The 17,767-nt window shown below is 36.7% G+C and overlaps 1 protein-coding gene across 2 annotated transcripts in view; it reads left to right on the top strand.

Moving 5' to 3' along the window:
• The first annotated feature begins 1,985 nt into the window (after positions 1–1,985).
• LOC112557001 (probable nuclear hormone receptor HR3) overlaps positions 1,986–17,767 on the top strand; it is a 33,436-nt gene continuing 17,654 nt past the window's right edge. Inside the window, exons 1-4 of one of the 2 annotated variants that reach the window (XM_025226557.1) lie at positions 1,986–2,316; positions 10,753–10,838; positions 11,925–12,066; positions 12,583–12,667. In XM_025226557.1, coding sequence (XP_025082342.1) covers positions 2,298–2,316; positions 10,753–10,838; positions 11,925–12,066; positions 12,583–12,667 — 332 coding nt within the window. In that variant the 5' untranslated portion in view covers positions 1,986–2,297. Of the gene's footprint in view, positions 2,317–10,752; positions 10,839–11,924; positions 12,067–12,582; positions 12,734–17,767 lie in introns of both variants that reach the window. The other variant, XM_025226556.1, reaches the window with a different exon arrangement.

Here is a 17,767-nt window from a genome sequence, read left to right on the forward strand (position 1 = left end):
TCCAACTTCGACTGCGATAACGACCACCGCTGCCTGCCCTTTAAAAAATGGGATCTGGTTTATACTTTGCTAAACCTGTTCTGGAAGCACGCGTGACAGCTGGTCTACAATATTTTACACACAAGAACAATCTGACTGTGTCAACATTTGCTTTCATTTCTGTTTCGGGTAGAGATACCCGACACTGGCCGTATAAGCACATATGAGTACAAGCTGTTGACAAAAGTAAACTGATTTTTTTTTTTTTTTTTTTTTAATGTTGGGATCCATATACTTCGTCTGAGCGGTTAAATAATTTTGGAAATGAAATATATCACCGCCCTCAGAAACTTCGCCTTCTCTCCCCCTTTCCCCTCCTTCCCGGTCTTATATCTTTCACCCTGCACTTGCATTATGCGCACAAACGGTCTGCTGTACCCGTGTGTCGGTTGAACCACATCATAGTTGAGAGGCATCAATAGTTGCTGTTGCGGTTGTTTTTTTGGCAATTGTTTGGCTCTACTCGATTTCACTGCTCGATTGCAGATACAGGTGTAATAATGCCAGACCCTTTTAGGTGTTTACAATCACTATGAAATTTTTTTTTATATAAAGAGTTCGTTTAGTGTAACATCTGCGAAATATCACTGTTGGAATTACAGGTATTATCTCTCATTACTCTTCCCGTGACAGAGAGATGCACTTCACTAATATCTGCGAAAACCTTCAAAGGTCATCTGATGAAATGTGATTTCTTAATTCTCAACCCGAAACGAACCTAGACTGAAGTTAAAGTTTCGTTCTCTTATCTACATGTTACTCGAGTTATTAGATAGTGGGTTGAGGATAAGCTTTTACTAACTTCTCTCTCACTGAATGCGATGCGCGAGGCATGTGCAATCTTTATGTATCTTGCATATTGCTTGCAAATATAAAACAGGGACAGACAGCCACAAACACTGGACTTAACTTTCCAATTAAAATATTCTCTCGTTCGTCTTTGCATCTTTGTGAGTAATCACTAAAGAACTAACGAATGGTTTATTTTCACCAGCGCCGTCATTTCTTGTTGAATGCCTGTCGTGGCTATCGACCAGATGCACAAAATAAAAATATCATGAAAATCCATTTTTTTTACTTTATTTCTGAATAAGATGCGTTGTGTCAACATCATATATTCTATTCCCAAAGATGTTTACACTCGCAAACGTGTCATTAAAACACCATTAGTATGGGCTCGTGTTGAAGATCGTTGGAGGGCACTTGGCTAGCTTTAGGCTTTCCTGCGAATTTTTCACGTTTAATTCTTTGTCCATCTTTATCGGACTGCAGTATCGTGAACACGTCATGCCAGGGAAAGAATCGTTTGGCTATTATCTCTGTCACTGCTGTCATCTTTCACAGTGTGGAAACACAAAACGGGGAGCGTTTTCTTTACCAGTGGTAGGTATCAATTCTCCTCTTTCACCTTAAACCGGTTTGTGAGAAAAAGAGAGCTATATATATATACAAGTGTGTAATATATAAAAGACTATTTAACCCTTTACCCTTTAAAAAAAGTTATCGCATTCGCATTTTACAAACAAACAAAATCTGAGTTTTTTGACGCTTGATTGAATGAACAATTCAACATTTCAAATATGAGTCTGGTACGAATAAATAATCTGATATATATATATATGCAAATAACATTACAAGTCCTCTTAAAATATATGTGTGCTGCTGTGAATTTTCCAACGTACGTTCAGTGTTGTACAAAAGGAAAGGAAACTGCACGAGTTATGCCGTAAAAAGTAAACTTAAAAAAATCTGAGGCTTAAGTAAAACCGTTTTGTTGTGCTGCTAGCAATCAGCTGGCAGAAATGCAAGAAAATAACCTCTCAATGATTCTCATATTAAAAATACCACTTGCTCGTAACGCGAGCTGCACGAGGCGCGCTGCTTCGACGAGCGGTCACACCAGAAAAATAGGTCGGGTTTCCCTGCGTCCTCCTACGCCAATGTGGTAAAATAGTCCACTATTTAGCATATAGGTCAGTGTTCGCTGCTTCAATCATCGCAGTTAAATTCACCTCTGATACGCTGATATTGTACACTAATGAGGATCGTTTGTTCATTTCGCAGGATGAACGGATTGTGAGGTGCAGAAAACGTGCGGAAGGCAGTGTCATGATAATATTTGGAAGTTGTAAACGTGACCTAAAGTAGTCCAGAGTGCTATTTTTATCCGGCCCATGGAAGATCCATTCCGAAGTTAGCAAAATATTGAGGCCGAATCGGCGAATTTAGGTTAAATTCACGAATGCGGTTCTGAAAGGATGTCAGCCAATATGAAAGGTAAGTGTGCTTGGGGGAACCCTTTCTCATGTTTGTCAGTGTTTGAGCGAATGCGTGAATGCTTTCTTGATATGTTCAGGAGAGATAAAATGGCGCTAAAGCGATCATGCAGCATAGCGCGTCGCTTAACCAAGCTGTTAGTGGTTCTCTGAAGAGAAATCTAGCGAGATCATTTCTTTCAGGCCTTAAAATTTTCAGGCAAGCTGATGGAGTCATCCCTTGATTTGTTGCAAAGTTGCACGAGTCCCATTACTCCTCAGATTTTGCTATGTGAATGTATGTATCTTCTACATGCGTGCACGAAGCTAGTCGTTTGGAAGAACTTTACAGCTGGAGGCAAACCTTACACCCCCTTTACATAGCATCAGCCACATCGCATTACTTTTTAAAAACTGTTTTTCGATTTGGATCAAATAATTCACATAACTGCCAGATTTCAACGAGGTTGCCAATAAACAGAGAAGATACTGTGAAAAACCATATGAAATGAACGCTGACATGAACACCGTGAAACAAACATGTAGATAAACAACGAATATTTGAACTTTGCCTTCAGATGATAGACGAGACTATTTATTGGAAAAAGGGGGTTGAAGGATAGAGAGTGTGTGTATGTGTAGATATACTTTTAACGTTGTGTACGTCTTAGTTTTAAGCTTATTTCCCCCACTTCTATTAGCGTTCGAGTATTTATTTTCCCACATGCACACATATTGTCAGCAGGAAAGTGTGTTCGCTTTTCCATACACCAACCTTTTACATAACTACAAAACTTATTGGCAAGCATTATGGGGACGGGGGTACAAGGGGTGTAGCAGAGATCATCGTTCCTTGTTCAAAGTACACATACCGCGAGTATGAAAGTACGCAAAGCAGTTTTCTTGCCACACACATGTTGACTTTTAAAAAAAATTATAAGTCTTGTGTGAGATTAACATGTGCACAGCAGATTTCTTAAGAGCACAGGAGTACGCGCTGTGGTTAAGCATAAGGTGACACCACAGATAAGGTGCTGTATATCATGCTGATAATTCATTGTATGGAGCGCTAGTTTTAGCAGACCTGCACACGTGAAGTGCATGCTCTCAAACAACTACAGACAGTTTCTTTATTTTACCGGTTTAATTGAAGGAAAAGCTATATATAGACTGCTTTTGTTACCAGCTTAAGTTTTAGGTAGATACATGATTGACAGTGACTAAAAATGAGTTTATTTAATCTGTCAGAAAGTTGCTGTTAAGAATTTGGTAAGAATCATAAAAGATCTTCAAGCTTCATTTTGAACAGCACCGCAGACATTAGCAGTGTCACCTGCTACATGCCCACTGACACTTCATTTCCATGTATTAAAACAATGAGGACATTTAAGGATAAATGATACTTCCATCTTTTTAAAGTATGGGTAGAGTGAAATGAAAAATTTGATAAGCTGAGGATTTTAATCTTTGGGTTAATTTAGCAGGTGACTTAGCACTTGGATATTAGTAACAGTTGGTGAGCTGGACACCTTACACCAGATATTGCTGTAAAATTTTAAAGGATCATGTAAGCATCTGACCAACTATTAGGTTGCAAATGGAATGCTGCTTTCCTAGCTTTTGATGGTTCTTTCATTACCTTATTACAAGTGTTATAATAAGAATAGGTATCAGAAGAGGCAAGCTAATGTGTGATCTCATTCCAGTAATTTATTCTCAAGATCAGAATTGTAATAGAACAAGTGGTTTTGGTGAAATTTTACTGGGAAAGAATAGACAGAAATATGCCAAGAAGAGCTTAAGCTCGGTGCTGGCAAAACTGGAAGGATGTAAATTTGTTGTTCTTAACACACATTTAATCTTAATTTTACCTAAGTTCATGAATTTATACAGATAGTTAACTACATTTATATGAAATTGTGCTTATTGTGTTTGGTAACTTTAAGTTGAAGCATTTCTGCCAGGGAAATTAAGTATTTACGGTGCCCTCAGCTTTTGAGGGTGCCCACTAATTTATAACTTCACCAAACTCCACAGATTGCATAATTATTGGGTATTATGCCCTTCGCGCGCCACTTTTGTTGTAAATAGTACAAGAGGCTTTGTTTTATGGTCTTCAGGTTTTTTTAAAAAAATTGGTAGCGGCCACGTGCGTGCAGGTATTAATATACTCCTCTGATGCCTCTTGTGATGCATAAGGCAATTTATGGTTTTGACCAGGTCGTTGTTATTTAAATGGAGCTAGAAATCATTGAGCTGTTGTCTTGAATAGGATTAACAAAACAGTATCCACAATCACCCAGTTGCTGCGGTGACTGAAAAAATAATATACTGTGGTGATTTCAGACAGGCAAAGAGGTTTGTTTTCGATCAATAATTTGTAAGTTTTTTCTGAGGAGGTAGCCAATTAGCAGCATTCTCCAGGTGAATAAATAATAACTTTAGCTTTCGCTTGCCTTTTTTTTGTCTTCCAGCAATGTTAATGTGTCCAAATGAAAGTATTTTTACACCTGACATTTTATTTTTTTAATTTCCCTTATGGCTTCTGTTTGGTTGCTGTTGAAGAAAATACTTGTTCTGTGTCTGAGCATTTAACAACTCAGAATAAGTAGTTGAGTAAATTATGTGCAAGCCTCAGTCTAGTTGTTGATGAGCATTTCACTTTGAATCTTCTGCCACATGAATATTCATTAGCTGTCTTGAGCACATGTTCTTGCATTAGAGGAGCACTTTATCATAAGTTTCTTTGTTTTCTCTCTCATTCATTTGTGTGTGTGAGAAAGAGATTGAGAGCAACTGAACTTACTTATTTTTTTTAATGTTTTCTATATAATTTAGAAGTCCAGAATATATCTGCTCATAGCTAGAATTCAGAATCGCTTTTTAAAAATCTGCAATAAATTTACACTTCTTTCAAAGTTGAGTCAAAATTAAATGCCTTTAGAATGAGTGATTCATGAATAGTGTCGCAGCAGTCATAACTAAGGTTGTGTTATAATAGACTCCTTTGTTGTGGTAACTGATATTGGGCTGAAGTGCATTTTTTGTGGATCTTATGAATGGCTTCTTTTCTCCAAGCCACAGAAACTGCATGCTCATCAATCACAGGTTAACACAGTTGCACTGTAAAAGAGTTATGTTCTGCCCTTAATTGTGATGCATGTCATTGCCCCCACCACGGCTCATTGCTCTTAATGCTTGTAAATTGAATATATTGTTAATTAACACCTTTGCCTGCAAGTTTTTCCTTTAAATATTGTATTGGATCTTAGAGTAAAATAATCAGTAGGACTTTGGAAGTGGGGTGGCTGTACATGTCTATTTACTTGGTATTTTTAGTGGTGTCTCTGTTGCACGAGTAACGGGCCCATCACAGATTCTCCTCCCCCCATTTTTTTAAGCTTGCTTATTCTGCTTAACTGTTAGATGCATGTATTAAGTGTCTAAATAATTCATACTATCATTTGTGTAAGAATATGTCCTCTCCTGTTAAATTTAAAAATCAGCTGTTTCTTTAGTATTCTTTCTTATGGTAAATTATTTTATCCCCAGACTTGGTTAAGTTGAAGGCATTAGCAGTTGTCTTCCACTGGTATGTGGGAGGTCTAATGACCATTGGTATAGAGTCATCTCATAGCTGTTTTTAGTGGAAATGTACAACTTTCTCGTAATTTTTTATTTGCTCCATTTTTGTAAAGCTTTGCAGAGATTAGTGAAGAAAGTTTTGAAAGAGAGTGGAAGGTTCAAATTTGAAATCACATGTTAGATCAATAGTATTTATAACCAGTAAGGTGGAGGTTGAGAAATTTACTCTTCCCTATAGTAGGTTCTTTATCATGTTAAGCAGGCATCATGAAATTCATTTAGCAAATTTTGCCATTAGAGTAACATTATTTGTCAGCATAGACATTTTAAATTGGGTGCTAAAGCACCTATTCATAATTTTATTGAGGTGAAGATTTTTGTCCAGGGAAAAAAGTGCTATAACTTGAAGATGTGTCATGATTGGTATTACATATTTGACCCGTATTGTTTTTATATATCTCATATTAGAAAATAGATTTTGTTTGCAAAACGTTTATGATGGAAAGTGCTGTGAGCACTAAAGTTCTGCCACTTCTCCCCACTTTTAAGGTTTGCCAGAGTTTAGCTAATAATAGTATTATTAATAAGGGTAGTATGTGAGATGTGAGGATTCCAGATATTTTTTTCTGCTCACTTTTGCACTAGTAATAATTACGCAGGAGTTCGGTGTGGGTGTGAGAGTATCGGTATGTGGTGCTTTCTTTTTTTGCTGTTTGTTTGGGGTCAGGGATATAGTATTAGTAAGATCCACCTATAAGAAATTTTGCAGCGCTGGAAAGGAAAGGACCCTGTCTACCCTGTGCTTGCTGTTTGCAAGTGAACAAAGGGAAATAGAATTTTTTTTTAAGTTACAATAGTAGTAACTGGTAATTCCTTTCATTCCATAAGTTCCCCTATAGTGAATTTTGTCTGAGAAACATCATTTTTTTAAAACTTTTCTGCATTTCCTCACCACATTCTTTTCACCCTCAGTATGAGAGAGTGTGCACCACACACTCGTGTGCATGTGTGAGAAAGAATGGATGTGTTTGCTTTCTGTACAAGGCTTTGAAGAAATAAAAAGGATGAAGCTCAAGAGAAATGGTTTCCTAGATTTGGGTAAAGTTTAGTAACATCTTCACCAGCCTAAAGGCAATCCTGAGATCCAGTCAAGGACAGGCACTCTCTGTTCAGAGAGCATTTGTAGACACTGTTATCTAGCCCCATCCTCAGCCCAGCTACCTGCTTTTATAGAATGTTGTTTTGATAATGAAGATGTCCAGTGTTACTGTCTAGCTTCCAAGTCTTTTTTTTTTTAGCAATGTAGAATAAGCACGTCCCCACTGCATACTTACAGTTTTGACAAGCTTCGTTGCATGTACATTAAGGAAAACAAAATTAAGGATACACTTTGTAAAGAGATGTAAAATTGATCTGCTGAGCAATTTAGTATTATTTATTTAATATTGAATATTTCATTTGTTTCAGTCACCTTTTCCCATCACCTATTGACACTTCAGTGCTTGATTACTGTTATTAGCTTTGTACTCAAAAGTGATATATATATATACACACAGGGATTGACAAAATTCAGGATTTTATGTATAACCTGCTGAGTGTAAAATTTTCGATCAGATTAACTCTTTCCAGATTAATACAAGGGACTTGTTAAAGACAGATGTATTTTTGCCAGTTTTTAACGGATCTTTAAAATGTGTTTTACAAATATACAATCAGTATGATTTTGAAATTATTTTAATTTTATTACTTTGTATACACTGGCTGAAGTTTATGGTATAGATCTTGATAGTTTAAGACCATTAATGCCAAGCTTATCAGTATCGGTTCAAATTTATTTGGAAAAAAGTTCACTATGCTGTTCTAAAACAACATATCCCCATGTTTTGTGTGTCTGAATTATAAGGAAGTGGAAATGTGCTTGGTCCCAAAAAATTTTTGAAAGTAATTTTTTGAGTGAGATACAGTAGAAATAATCTCAAGTTCACACAACCAGTTTTTTCCATTCACATCGAGAGAATGATAATTTATCACAACTGTCAAATTAATTACAGTTTTAACTAGTATCATGTAACACAAGAGAATAGAAAATCAAACATGACTTTCTCAGATAAGGAATAGCCTTACATTCATAACTGCTTACTCCAAGTTATTCCTCAAGAGTTTCTCTTTAAAGTTTGTGACCGAGTTAACAGATGTTGAAAATGCTGCTTAGAACAATTCATTTACTATTGGTACCTGTATTACATGTAGAGTTTAGATTTTGTTGTTACTTCCAGTATCATTGCATTCCTACATATTACTGCAGCCATAAGAAGTATGTGTCTGTTAATACCTGATGGAACTCTGATGGTTGCAACAGAGTAGCAGAGCTGTTTTGGCACATTTATAAAATAGATAATTCAAAGAAGTAGATTCTCCCATGATTAAAAAAATAGCAGCAATAGAACAACTGGAAGGGACTAAACAAGTTGCATCTCACATGCATTCACTCACCTTTATTTCCTCTTTAATTTTTGAGCACTTGTGCCCAGTACCCAGGCTAACCCTACAGCCCTCTTCAGCTTTTGTACCTTTTCCTAAGCTAGTGTGCTTACTTTGACAGCTTTTGCTGCAGTGGGCATAGAACTGGGTCATAGTGGGTAGGAAACAGGTCAAGCAGCCAGTCAGCTGACCTGGATTAGGTCAGCCTCAGGTATAGGCAGACCAGCATTGTTTGGGTTTGTAGGCAGAGTAGTCTATAATCCCAGGCACTTTTAGAACAACAGATGAAAATGAAAGTCTGAAGACTGGCTTCATAGATAAACCAAATTTAAAACGTGTGCTCTGAAGCTATCTATTCATAGCACTAATTTTAATTAGGCCTCATGATAAAAATACATTGCCTTAACCTATATTGAATAGTTTCTGAGGGCTGCTAGGAAGGTGAGAGTACAATTTACTGCTTTTACGTGCTTTCGCACTCTTGTGTGTGCGGGAGATAGTGCTTCTTTTTTTGTGTGTGTGTGCAAATCCCCATCAGTTGTTCAATCCAAACCAAATTTCTTTTTTGCATTATTTCTTTTTTATGCGAGAAGCTTGTAGACAATGTTTGGTTTGTATAGCTTTGAGAAAGTTGATTTTCTGGTGGCAATCAGTGTCAAGCATCGATAATTTTGAAAGCAGGCAAGATTGAGTATTTGATAGGGTGGCTGAGTAGTGAGATTTGGGGTGGGGGTGGGAGGCTACTTAATTGTTTGTGTGATCAGTCAGACTGTCAAGCATGCACAGTACATCACTCTGAACTGTGCAAGTCTGAGGAGATAAGTGGCTTGTTAGATATTTTGGGTGTAGGAAACAAGAGGGGGAGACGCCTTGTAAAGGAGGCCAGTGAGCTGAAGGGAGGGTTTTTATAATTGTTAGCTTTCTGAGTAGCAGTAGGTGTGGTAGACATTAAGCTATAGGAAACATGCGAGCAGAATCCTGAAATATAGTATCATCATACTGCAAAACTAGCCCTTGTAACAGTAGTTTCTGAAGATATCCACCCTTTTTGAAATATAAATCCTGTATGACAAATAAGCAAAACATGTCTATAGGTGGTGATATTCCACATTTGAAAGTTTTGTTTGGCAAAGTCTTATCAGAATTACTGTAAAACCTATATTTTATCTCATTCATGTTAATTTTCATTCACAAAAAGTGACAAAGCAACTAAATTTCTTTTTAAAATGTGTAACAAAATTTCATTGTGGCCACACATTTCAAACAGATTTTTGAAAAGCCATTATGGGTTTCTTATAAGATCAAAATACACTTTTGTGTGCAGTATAAACAGTTAATTTCTACTTAATTTGATAGTATAATTTCCTTTTCAATTATTTTAATGAAATTTAGTTATTTTTATTTTCTTATGGCTAAAATGTGACCTGTAGTAGACAGACATTTTACTGGAAAGAGATCCCATTGAGTTAAAGACCTACTAGAACACTTTTTCCCCCAGTCCCCCTTCCCCACATTGTTATTTAAAGCAAAATTAGAGAGAAAGCTTGTTCCTAGAGTCCTTAATATTTTAAGAGTTGTAAATTAGAAACCTTATTGTCCTATAGACACTCTTTTCTTTCTATTGTGTTTAAATTTGCTAAGAAAGATGTAAATCAAGTGAAAGCAATTAAAATTGTCACGGAATTTGTATGCTTTGATATATATATATAAATGGTCATGTCTTGCCAAGATGCCAAGACAAATATGGGATTGAATACATTTGGTTCCGAAGTACCAATATGGTGATGATGGTAAGGGGGTGAGGGTTAGAGAAAAACAGAGGCTTGACTACAAGAGATGCCAAAAAAAAAAAAAGAAACACTTCATCTCAGCTCTTTCACTAGCATAGAATCAAACACTTCTGTTCCTGTGGACCATATTTCATTCAACCAGAGAGGGTAGTGTGGAACAGAACAAAAATGACAAGAACTAAAGTAGGACTGTTGTAGGTTTTGCAGGAGCTGTTTTCAGGTTAGAGATGAATTTTGCACTGATTACACTGTTGCTTGATGGTACCTTGTGTGTTTATAAGCATGTACATGTTTGTGTTCAGTCAGTAGTGGGTAGTTTTACCTGATGAAAGTGAGTGATGCAGAACTGGGGTGTGTGTGAGAAACTGAGGGAGGGAGAGGAAAGGGGGTTGAGAGAATGCATTCTTGCATGGAAGTGGGTTAGGGTGTGGTAGTCAGATGCTGAAGCTTCGTGGTAGAAGGGCAACTAGTGACCGATAGCTGCTGCGTAGTGTAAGTTTGAGAATAAGTTTAGTGGCAGAAGGAACTTAAAAGTATTCTCTTTTCTTAAAAAAAAATGCCTAAAACTTTCAGCTAAGTCAATGCTGGCTTCTCTGTTTCAGCACAAATAGAAGTAATACCATGCAAGGTGTGTGGGGACAAATCATCTGGTGTCCATTATGGGGTCATCACCTGTGAAGGATGCAAGGTATGGCAAAGATTTGCTTTGTGGTTGTAAACTTCACAGTACTTTCTGTCTTGTCATTACTTAAGAGGAAAGTTAGTGGGGTTGATATCTGATACTTGGCAATGAAAGCAGGTTAGTTGCCATGGGTGTACTTGAGATGATGCTTCTACGCATCTTTGGTGAAGCTTAGAAGATCATGCTAGATTTGAGATGGAAGGATCCTGTTTCAAAATATTTTACATCAAGATCAGAGAATTTCTTCAAACTAACGGGTCAGAATTAAGTTGTAGCAGTTGATGGGCTGTCCATATCTGCAGTCTTGTGGATGTTTTACAGAACATTTTAGACACATAGATATGACAACTCATTGGCTGAGTGAAAATGTGTGCATGCCTGAAGGGAGATTTAAGTAGTAATATTAAAGGTGTGATTTATATAGCACATAATCACATTCACAAAGGAGCATGCTCCTCACTTAAGACAAGTAGGAGACACGGAGAACATAAAGGATGGAAGGAAAAACAACTATGCAGACAGATGGTAAAAGACAAACACAAAGAGGGATCAAGGAACAAACTATAAGGATGGTGAATGTCATAAATCAGCAGAGAAAGACAAAAGGATGAGTCTATTGACAGGACTGTTGACAGCTATGTTGATTGGTGTAAAGAAGTAATGCTCATGAAGCAGATATGTAAAGGATTCGATTGTGTGTAGATGTTGGATATGGAAGAGAATAGAGATGCACTTTTTTGCAGCACAGTAACTAAAAATCCGGTGGCCATAAATGGTTGTTCTGGTGATAGGGATAGAGAGCATATAGTCGTCAAATGAAGAGCGATCTGTAGGGGAAGAGAAGTTGAGCGAAATAGTCATGGCAGGAACCTGCAAAGAAACACTATTATTTTGTACTTTGTTGACCACTTTATCGTTATTGATTTTGCAGATGTTTTGACATGGAGCAGTCACAAGATTACACCATTACATTTGAAGGAAACATAGAAGAACTTTCATAAATTTTAATGCTTGCATTAAAAATGTGATGTCAGTCCTTTTTTTTACATCCAGTTGACTGTAGACTGTGGAACAGATGCTGTCTGTGTGCAGGGTTTCTTTAGACGGTCACAGTCAGGCCCAGTGAACTACCAGTGTCCACGAAATAAAAACTGTGTCATCGACAGAGTAAATCGAAATCGATGTCAGTATTGCAGACTGCAAAAATGTCTGGCACTGGGCATGTCACGAGATGGTAAGGCAGTGTTGTAACGTATACAAAGCTTTTCCTTTAGAAAGGCTGCTGATGTACTTTGCAGAGAATTTATTTAGCAAAACATACAGAGTATTTGGCAAAATTAGAAACGTAGCCATCTGAAGAATTACATTTATTATTTGTGTGGTAAAGAGCAAAGCACATAGACTTGACAAAAAGCATTTATTGGAATCGGCTTGGCAGCAGTCGAAGAAAACACACATAAGCGAACAACACTGGAAAAGGAAGATCTGAAGTTAAATCAATTAAAAATCATTCCTAGCCAAGAAGCTGGTGTATGAGGTGGTTAGAGGAAGAAAATAAAGCTTTATAGTGATTGAGTCAAAATAGCTCCAAGTGTGTCTAAGCAAATATTTTAATTCATTGATAGCAGCGTAAAACTACAAAAGAAGATGATTATACTGATGATTTTTGCAGTAATGGCGAATGAAAATATAGAAATGTATGCTTGAAATTTTAACTTTAAGTTTTCTTTTGTCTTCTGAATCTTGACAGCGGTGAAGTTTGGCCGGATGTCAAAAAAACAGAGAGAAAAAGTGGAGGATGAAGCCAAGATGGTGAAGGCGGCACGAATGAATGGGTGCGATGATCTTGGGTCCTTAACTTTCTCTTCTCCCCCTCTGCCTCACAGCAGTCAGTATACCACGTAAGCTTCTTTTGGTTGCTTCTCAGCAGTGTTTGGTTTGAGCCGCTCGGTGAGGTCTGCATCCAAAAATCCAGTCTAACTAGTCATGTATGATAAAAAGAAAAGAAAGGCCCCACTAAAAGTATGAATATCATTGCAGGCACATTGGCTTCTCAGCATAGGTTTGCCTAATTGTGAATGGTGTAGAATTTTCAGAGTGTGGTCATAGAGAGGAAGGTAGTGGGGTGAGATTCTAGTCTGTCCAGGGACTTTCTCCGACATTTAAATTCACACAGATTTAGAACAGACAAAAACATAACAGAGAAAGTCTTCTAGCAGTTTTTCAGAATTATTTTGTCTGATAGTAAAACGGTGACTTGGTGACTTGAAAAGTTCAGGACACAGGGTAGGACATTAAAAATGAAAAGCAGATGACAGTTTTAACAAACAGTCTTTTTAAATTGGAATTTAAAATAAATTGATTAATTACAGCTTACAGTTTGCTTTTTGCTGCAGCAACTTGATGGGGGAAAATCTCTGTGCCACAGGAAAGATTCTATTGACCTGTTTGCTTGGTTTTTTTTTTAAAGAGAGATGCATTTTATTGCCAATTGTATTGTTGTGTCACAATCCTAAAAAAAAAACTGCATGCATGTAGATCCATTTTGATGGTTAAAATAAACAAATTGCCATAAAAGGGAAAAACACTACATTTTTAGCATAATGTGCCTGCTTAAAAATACACATGGCAGATGAAAAAAGTGCATTACAGTGGAACCTCGGTTTACGAACTTAATCCGTTCCGGCAAGCTGTTCGTTATCCGAAATGTTCGTATCCGAAAATTTTTTCATAAGAAATAAAGGAAATAGATTTAATTTTCCAGCCCCTGGTGACTCGCTATATTTGAAAGTTACAGGCTATATAGGTATTGTCTTTTCAATGAGAACAGTTATAATGCAATAAATTAAATAAACATAAAAACATTACAAAAGCATTAAACATCAGAAAACTCGCCGTGTTTGACGACCGTATTTGGAAGCAGGTGTGGGGAGGAAATAGTGGAATTTACTGCTTGGATCCCCCTCCATGAGCACGTGACATTATAAAATCGGGGACTTCCTTTTCTGAGCTTGAGGAAAGACAAAACGTGTCCAGGTCTGTTTCCTTCTGTCTTTTTGTAAAACTCTTCGGTAATACACATCCATATCCGACAGACGCATGCCACCTTCATACTTTGAATCATTTCCTTTTTCAATTATTTGTTGGCCGCTCCTGTCATTACCTCACTGCTATTAATTGCTCTTAATATTGGAGCCATGATGAGGATTATCTTAAACATAAGCACAAAAATCACTAAATAAGAAGGATGCTCATAGATAAGGAACGACTAATCGTAACTGTGTCTCGAGCGCTTGATGACATGAAATGCTGGTCGTCACGTGTGGTTCACGTGGCTTTCGTTATCCGAAATTTTGTTCGCTATCCAGACATATTTTTGCTAAATTTTTGTTCGTTAACCGAAATATTCGCTATCCGAGGCGTTCGCTAACCGAGGTTCCACTGTACTTTCCAAGACATGGAAACTTTCAGACATGTGGTTGTTTATTTTGTATTCAAACTGTAAGATGAGCGGTATGACTTCTGTTTGTATTTGAACCTTAATTCCACTCCACTCCTTTCGTCAACATGGAGTAGGACTGGGCAGGATGGCCTTCTAATACATTCTCTGTTCCTGCTTCAGGAATCGGAAATCATTTGAAAGATGATAACAGCAATAAATGTAGATGATAAGTCTTGATCACCAATACATGTATCCATCCTTCGAAATGGTGTGTAGCACAATGTGATTTATTAAGTGGCTCAAACCACGCATCTGTCTTTTAAGCCATTAACCCTGTAGCAATTAAAAAAAAACCCAGCTCTTGTGATGGGTCCTGAAGTATTGTGTCCAATCTAGTATTTTGCTGACAATTTTTTTCAAGCTTAATGTGCCCATTGTCATTTAAGTGTTCTTAACATTCTTGTTAGTTTTAGCCTTTTGGGAGTAATTGCTATCTTTAAGGCTCGTCACTGAAAACATTTACCACATTTAAGTACAGGAAATCACACTTGCTGGGGTTTTTTTTTTCCTTAGCTGATGTTTCTGATTAAGTTTTTTTTCTTTTGTTTGTTTGTTTTTTTTTGTTTTTTGTTTTTTGTTTGTTACTTGTCTTACTCTGAGCTTGGAGGCAGTTCATGTCAACCATCTAAAATGAGCTTGACAACTGACAGCTGCTGCATGGCCGGACAATGATAGAATTATGGTGTTTGCATGTTTGAAGACTTTTGTGGCTTTCATTTTAGCAGCATTACTGTGCTTTAACTGATGGTGACCTAAAGAAACGAGGGGAGGAAAATTTGGTGCTTAATTTTGGCCAATAAAATTTTTTTGAGAGAGGGAAGAGAATGATTTACATGACACAGTGACAAAATGCTTTCAGATTATAAATATGCAGTTAAATTTTTAAGTATTTCCTGATTATTCAGCCAAGATGCAATCATTTGCAAGTGTAAATATATCACACTTGCATAGTCCGCATGAAGGTAAAAACATGAAAACCTGGTTAGACATTGCCAAATATGTTGCACCAAAAGCAACTTTTAGAATGTTTGGAAAGTTGCCACACTCGGCTGAAAGCTTAATAATTATCTGTTTAGATTCTGGCCATAACAGCTGCAGAGGTGTGGAGTTTTTTCTTTGCTTGGCGAGCTTTTAGTTGTTGACAACTGTGACTGCCTTTGCCATAAGCTGACCTCTTGGACTGCTGCCTTCTAGGAAGAAGTTGCAACTATATGCATTGCTTGAAATTTGTGGCTTTGAAATTTTTAATTCAATATGGAGACTGTAGTAATAAGGTTTCTGGTATCATATGATTGCTGCTTTGTGTAGCAGCAGATCAGTGGAGTGTACTGTAGCTGAAGGCAGAGTAAGCTGGGAGCTTAGAGCAAGCATTTCATATGCACAAGGTATTTCATGGGTGAGCCTAGAGAAGACCACTTCATAGTAAACACCCCAGCATTTTCAGGCTGTCTGTCTGCTTATTTGCATTTAGTGTGCTAAAGATTGGTGAGTCATTTCTCAGACTGATTAATTCCTTGCAGTGGATGAACACGTAAGTGTACACCTTTGTCTGCTACATCACATCATCACTATGGTCCTTTTCATTCTTAAGTCATACCATTTTTCTTTTAAACTAAATCAATATTTACACATTTGGAGGTGTCCAACAGCTTATGGTTAGCTGTCCTTATGAAGAATATTTAGGCAAAATATCTTAAATTTAAAATCTGGAATTTCTAAAAATGTACCTGTGTCTGAATTAGAGTTTGTTGCAGAATGTATTTTCCATACAGGCTAATGCATTCAGTTAATATAATTCTGAATTATGTCAGATGATGAAATCGCATTATTGTTTCAGGTGGTCTTACTGTGAGTGCTGGGGATCTTTTTTTTTGAGAGAGGGGGGGGGAAAGAGGGTCTTAAAGAAACATTATATAGCATTTAATAAATCCTCACAAAAGAAGTATTTTCAATATGTGCATCTGTTATCATCGGGGAGGAGAAAGTAAACCAGATGACAGGGATAAAACTGTACATTATACAAGAGGAAGCAAAATTGTGTATATACACACACATATTAATGTGTGTAAATAAATAAGGAAGTGTTAGAGAAAAATGTTTAGATGTTCCTTGCATTCGTTCTGGTACTAAGCATCTCGTGATCTCCTGTATAAGGAAGCTTGATTTGCTGTAGATCCTGGATTTCTCTCCCTTCTGTTTCTCTTTCAAACACAACTTGTTACTAAATGTGTGTGTGCATGCATGAGCAGGCATGGTTTTATGGATTTTTTTTTTTTGTTTAGTGCAAAACTGTGTTCATTCAAGTGTGAAAGTGCACTTGCACTCAGGCATGCATTTATGATGCATATCATTTGAGGCTTTGGTGTTGATGTTTAGTGAGACCTTCATTGGAAGTTTTGTTCAGTTTTGCTTGTTAACCTTTTGCCTTGCATTGAGTGGTTTCTCCCCTTGTTTGCAGATTAAAAGCTCTGTCTGGACTTTAACATTTCTTCCTATCAAAGTTGTGAGTTCTTTTACTATGGCAATAGGTTTTTCATGTCAGTAGTATAAATAATATTAAAATTAGCAAGTGTTTACATTAAATGCTTTGAAAAATAACTATTTTTTCAGAATAGCGTAAAGACATTCGTAAGTTTTTAAATTAAATTTTATAGATAAGAACATCAAGAAGTCATTTCTTAATCTTTAAGGAATTGCTTATAAATGACTTTTGTTTTACATCATGTTAAAGGATTCAATATTTTTGGCAGTTTCATTGCCATATTCAAGTTAAATGCAGATGGTTTTTAATTGGGGTGAAAATCTACAGTGTTCAAGTGTGATGAAAGTATATTTGAAAAGTAATAATTTCTTGTCAGAAGAAGCGGAGAGAGTGAAAAAAGAAGAGTGAATGAAGTTACTAGTTGGCAGATCAAGTACATATTTCTGATTTATCTGCACAAATGTGTAATTCTTCCAGCTAATATTTCTAAATATTTGTTATACCGTAATCTATATTTTTTTACTTTTTTGAACCAAATAAAATAAATGGTTTAACAATATTAAATAACCAGATTTAAAACAGTAAAATGGGGAAATTTTAATCATAATGGTTTAAAACAGTGGTTCTCAAAGGGTGGTCCGCAGACCACTTGTGGGTTACATGCATAAGTCCACAGCTGTCAGTCATCATATGTCAGCAAAGGGATGTTTAAATCGCCAGATATGCTAATTAGTCCAGTACTGATTGCACACAAGTTTTAATTTTATCAATGCCCATTTGCTCATTCACATAAAACTCTCACTTATCAACTAAGTCTTTACATCACAGTGCAAGCATTTCTTCATTTAACGGTGTCATCTGTTACCCATAGTAACACAGTGCACTTATTTTTAATTTGTGTGTACTTAGAGAAGTATGTAATTTTATGCAAGCATATTATTTACTGCTGTC

Source organism: Pomacea canaliculata, linkage group LG2 (genome assembly GCF_003073045.1).
Source record: "Pomacea canaliculata isolate SZHN2017 linkage group LG2, ASM307304v1, whole genome shotgun sequence".
Lineage (NCBI taxonomy): Eukaryota > Metazoa > Mollusca > Gastropoda > Architaenioglossa > Ampullariidae > Pomacea > Pomacea canaliculata.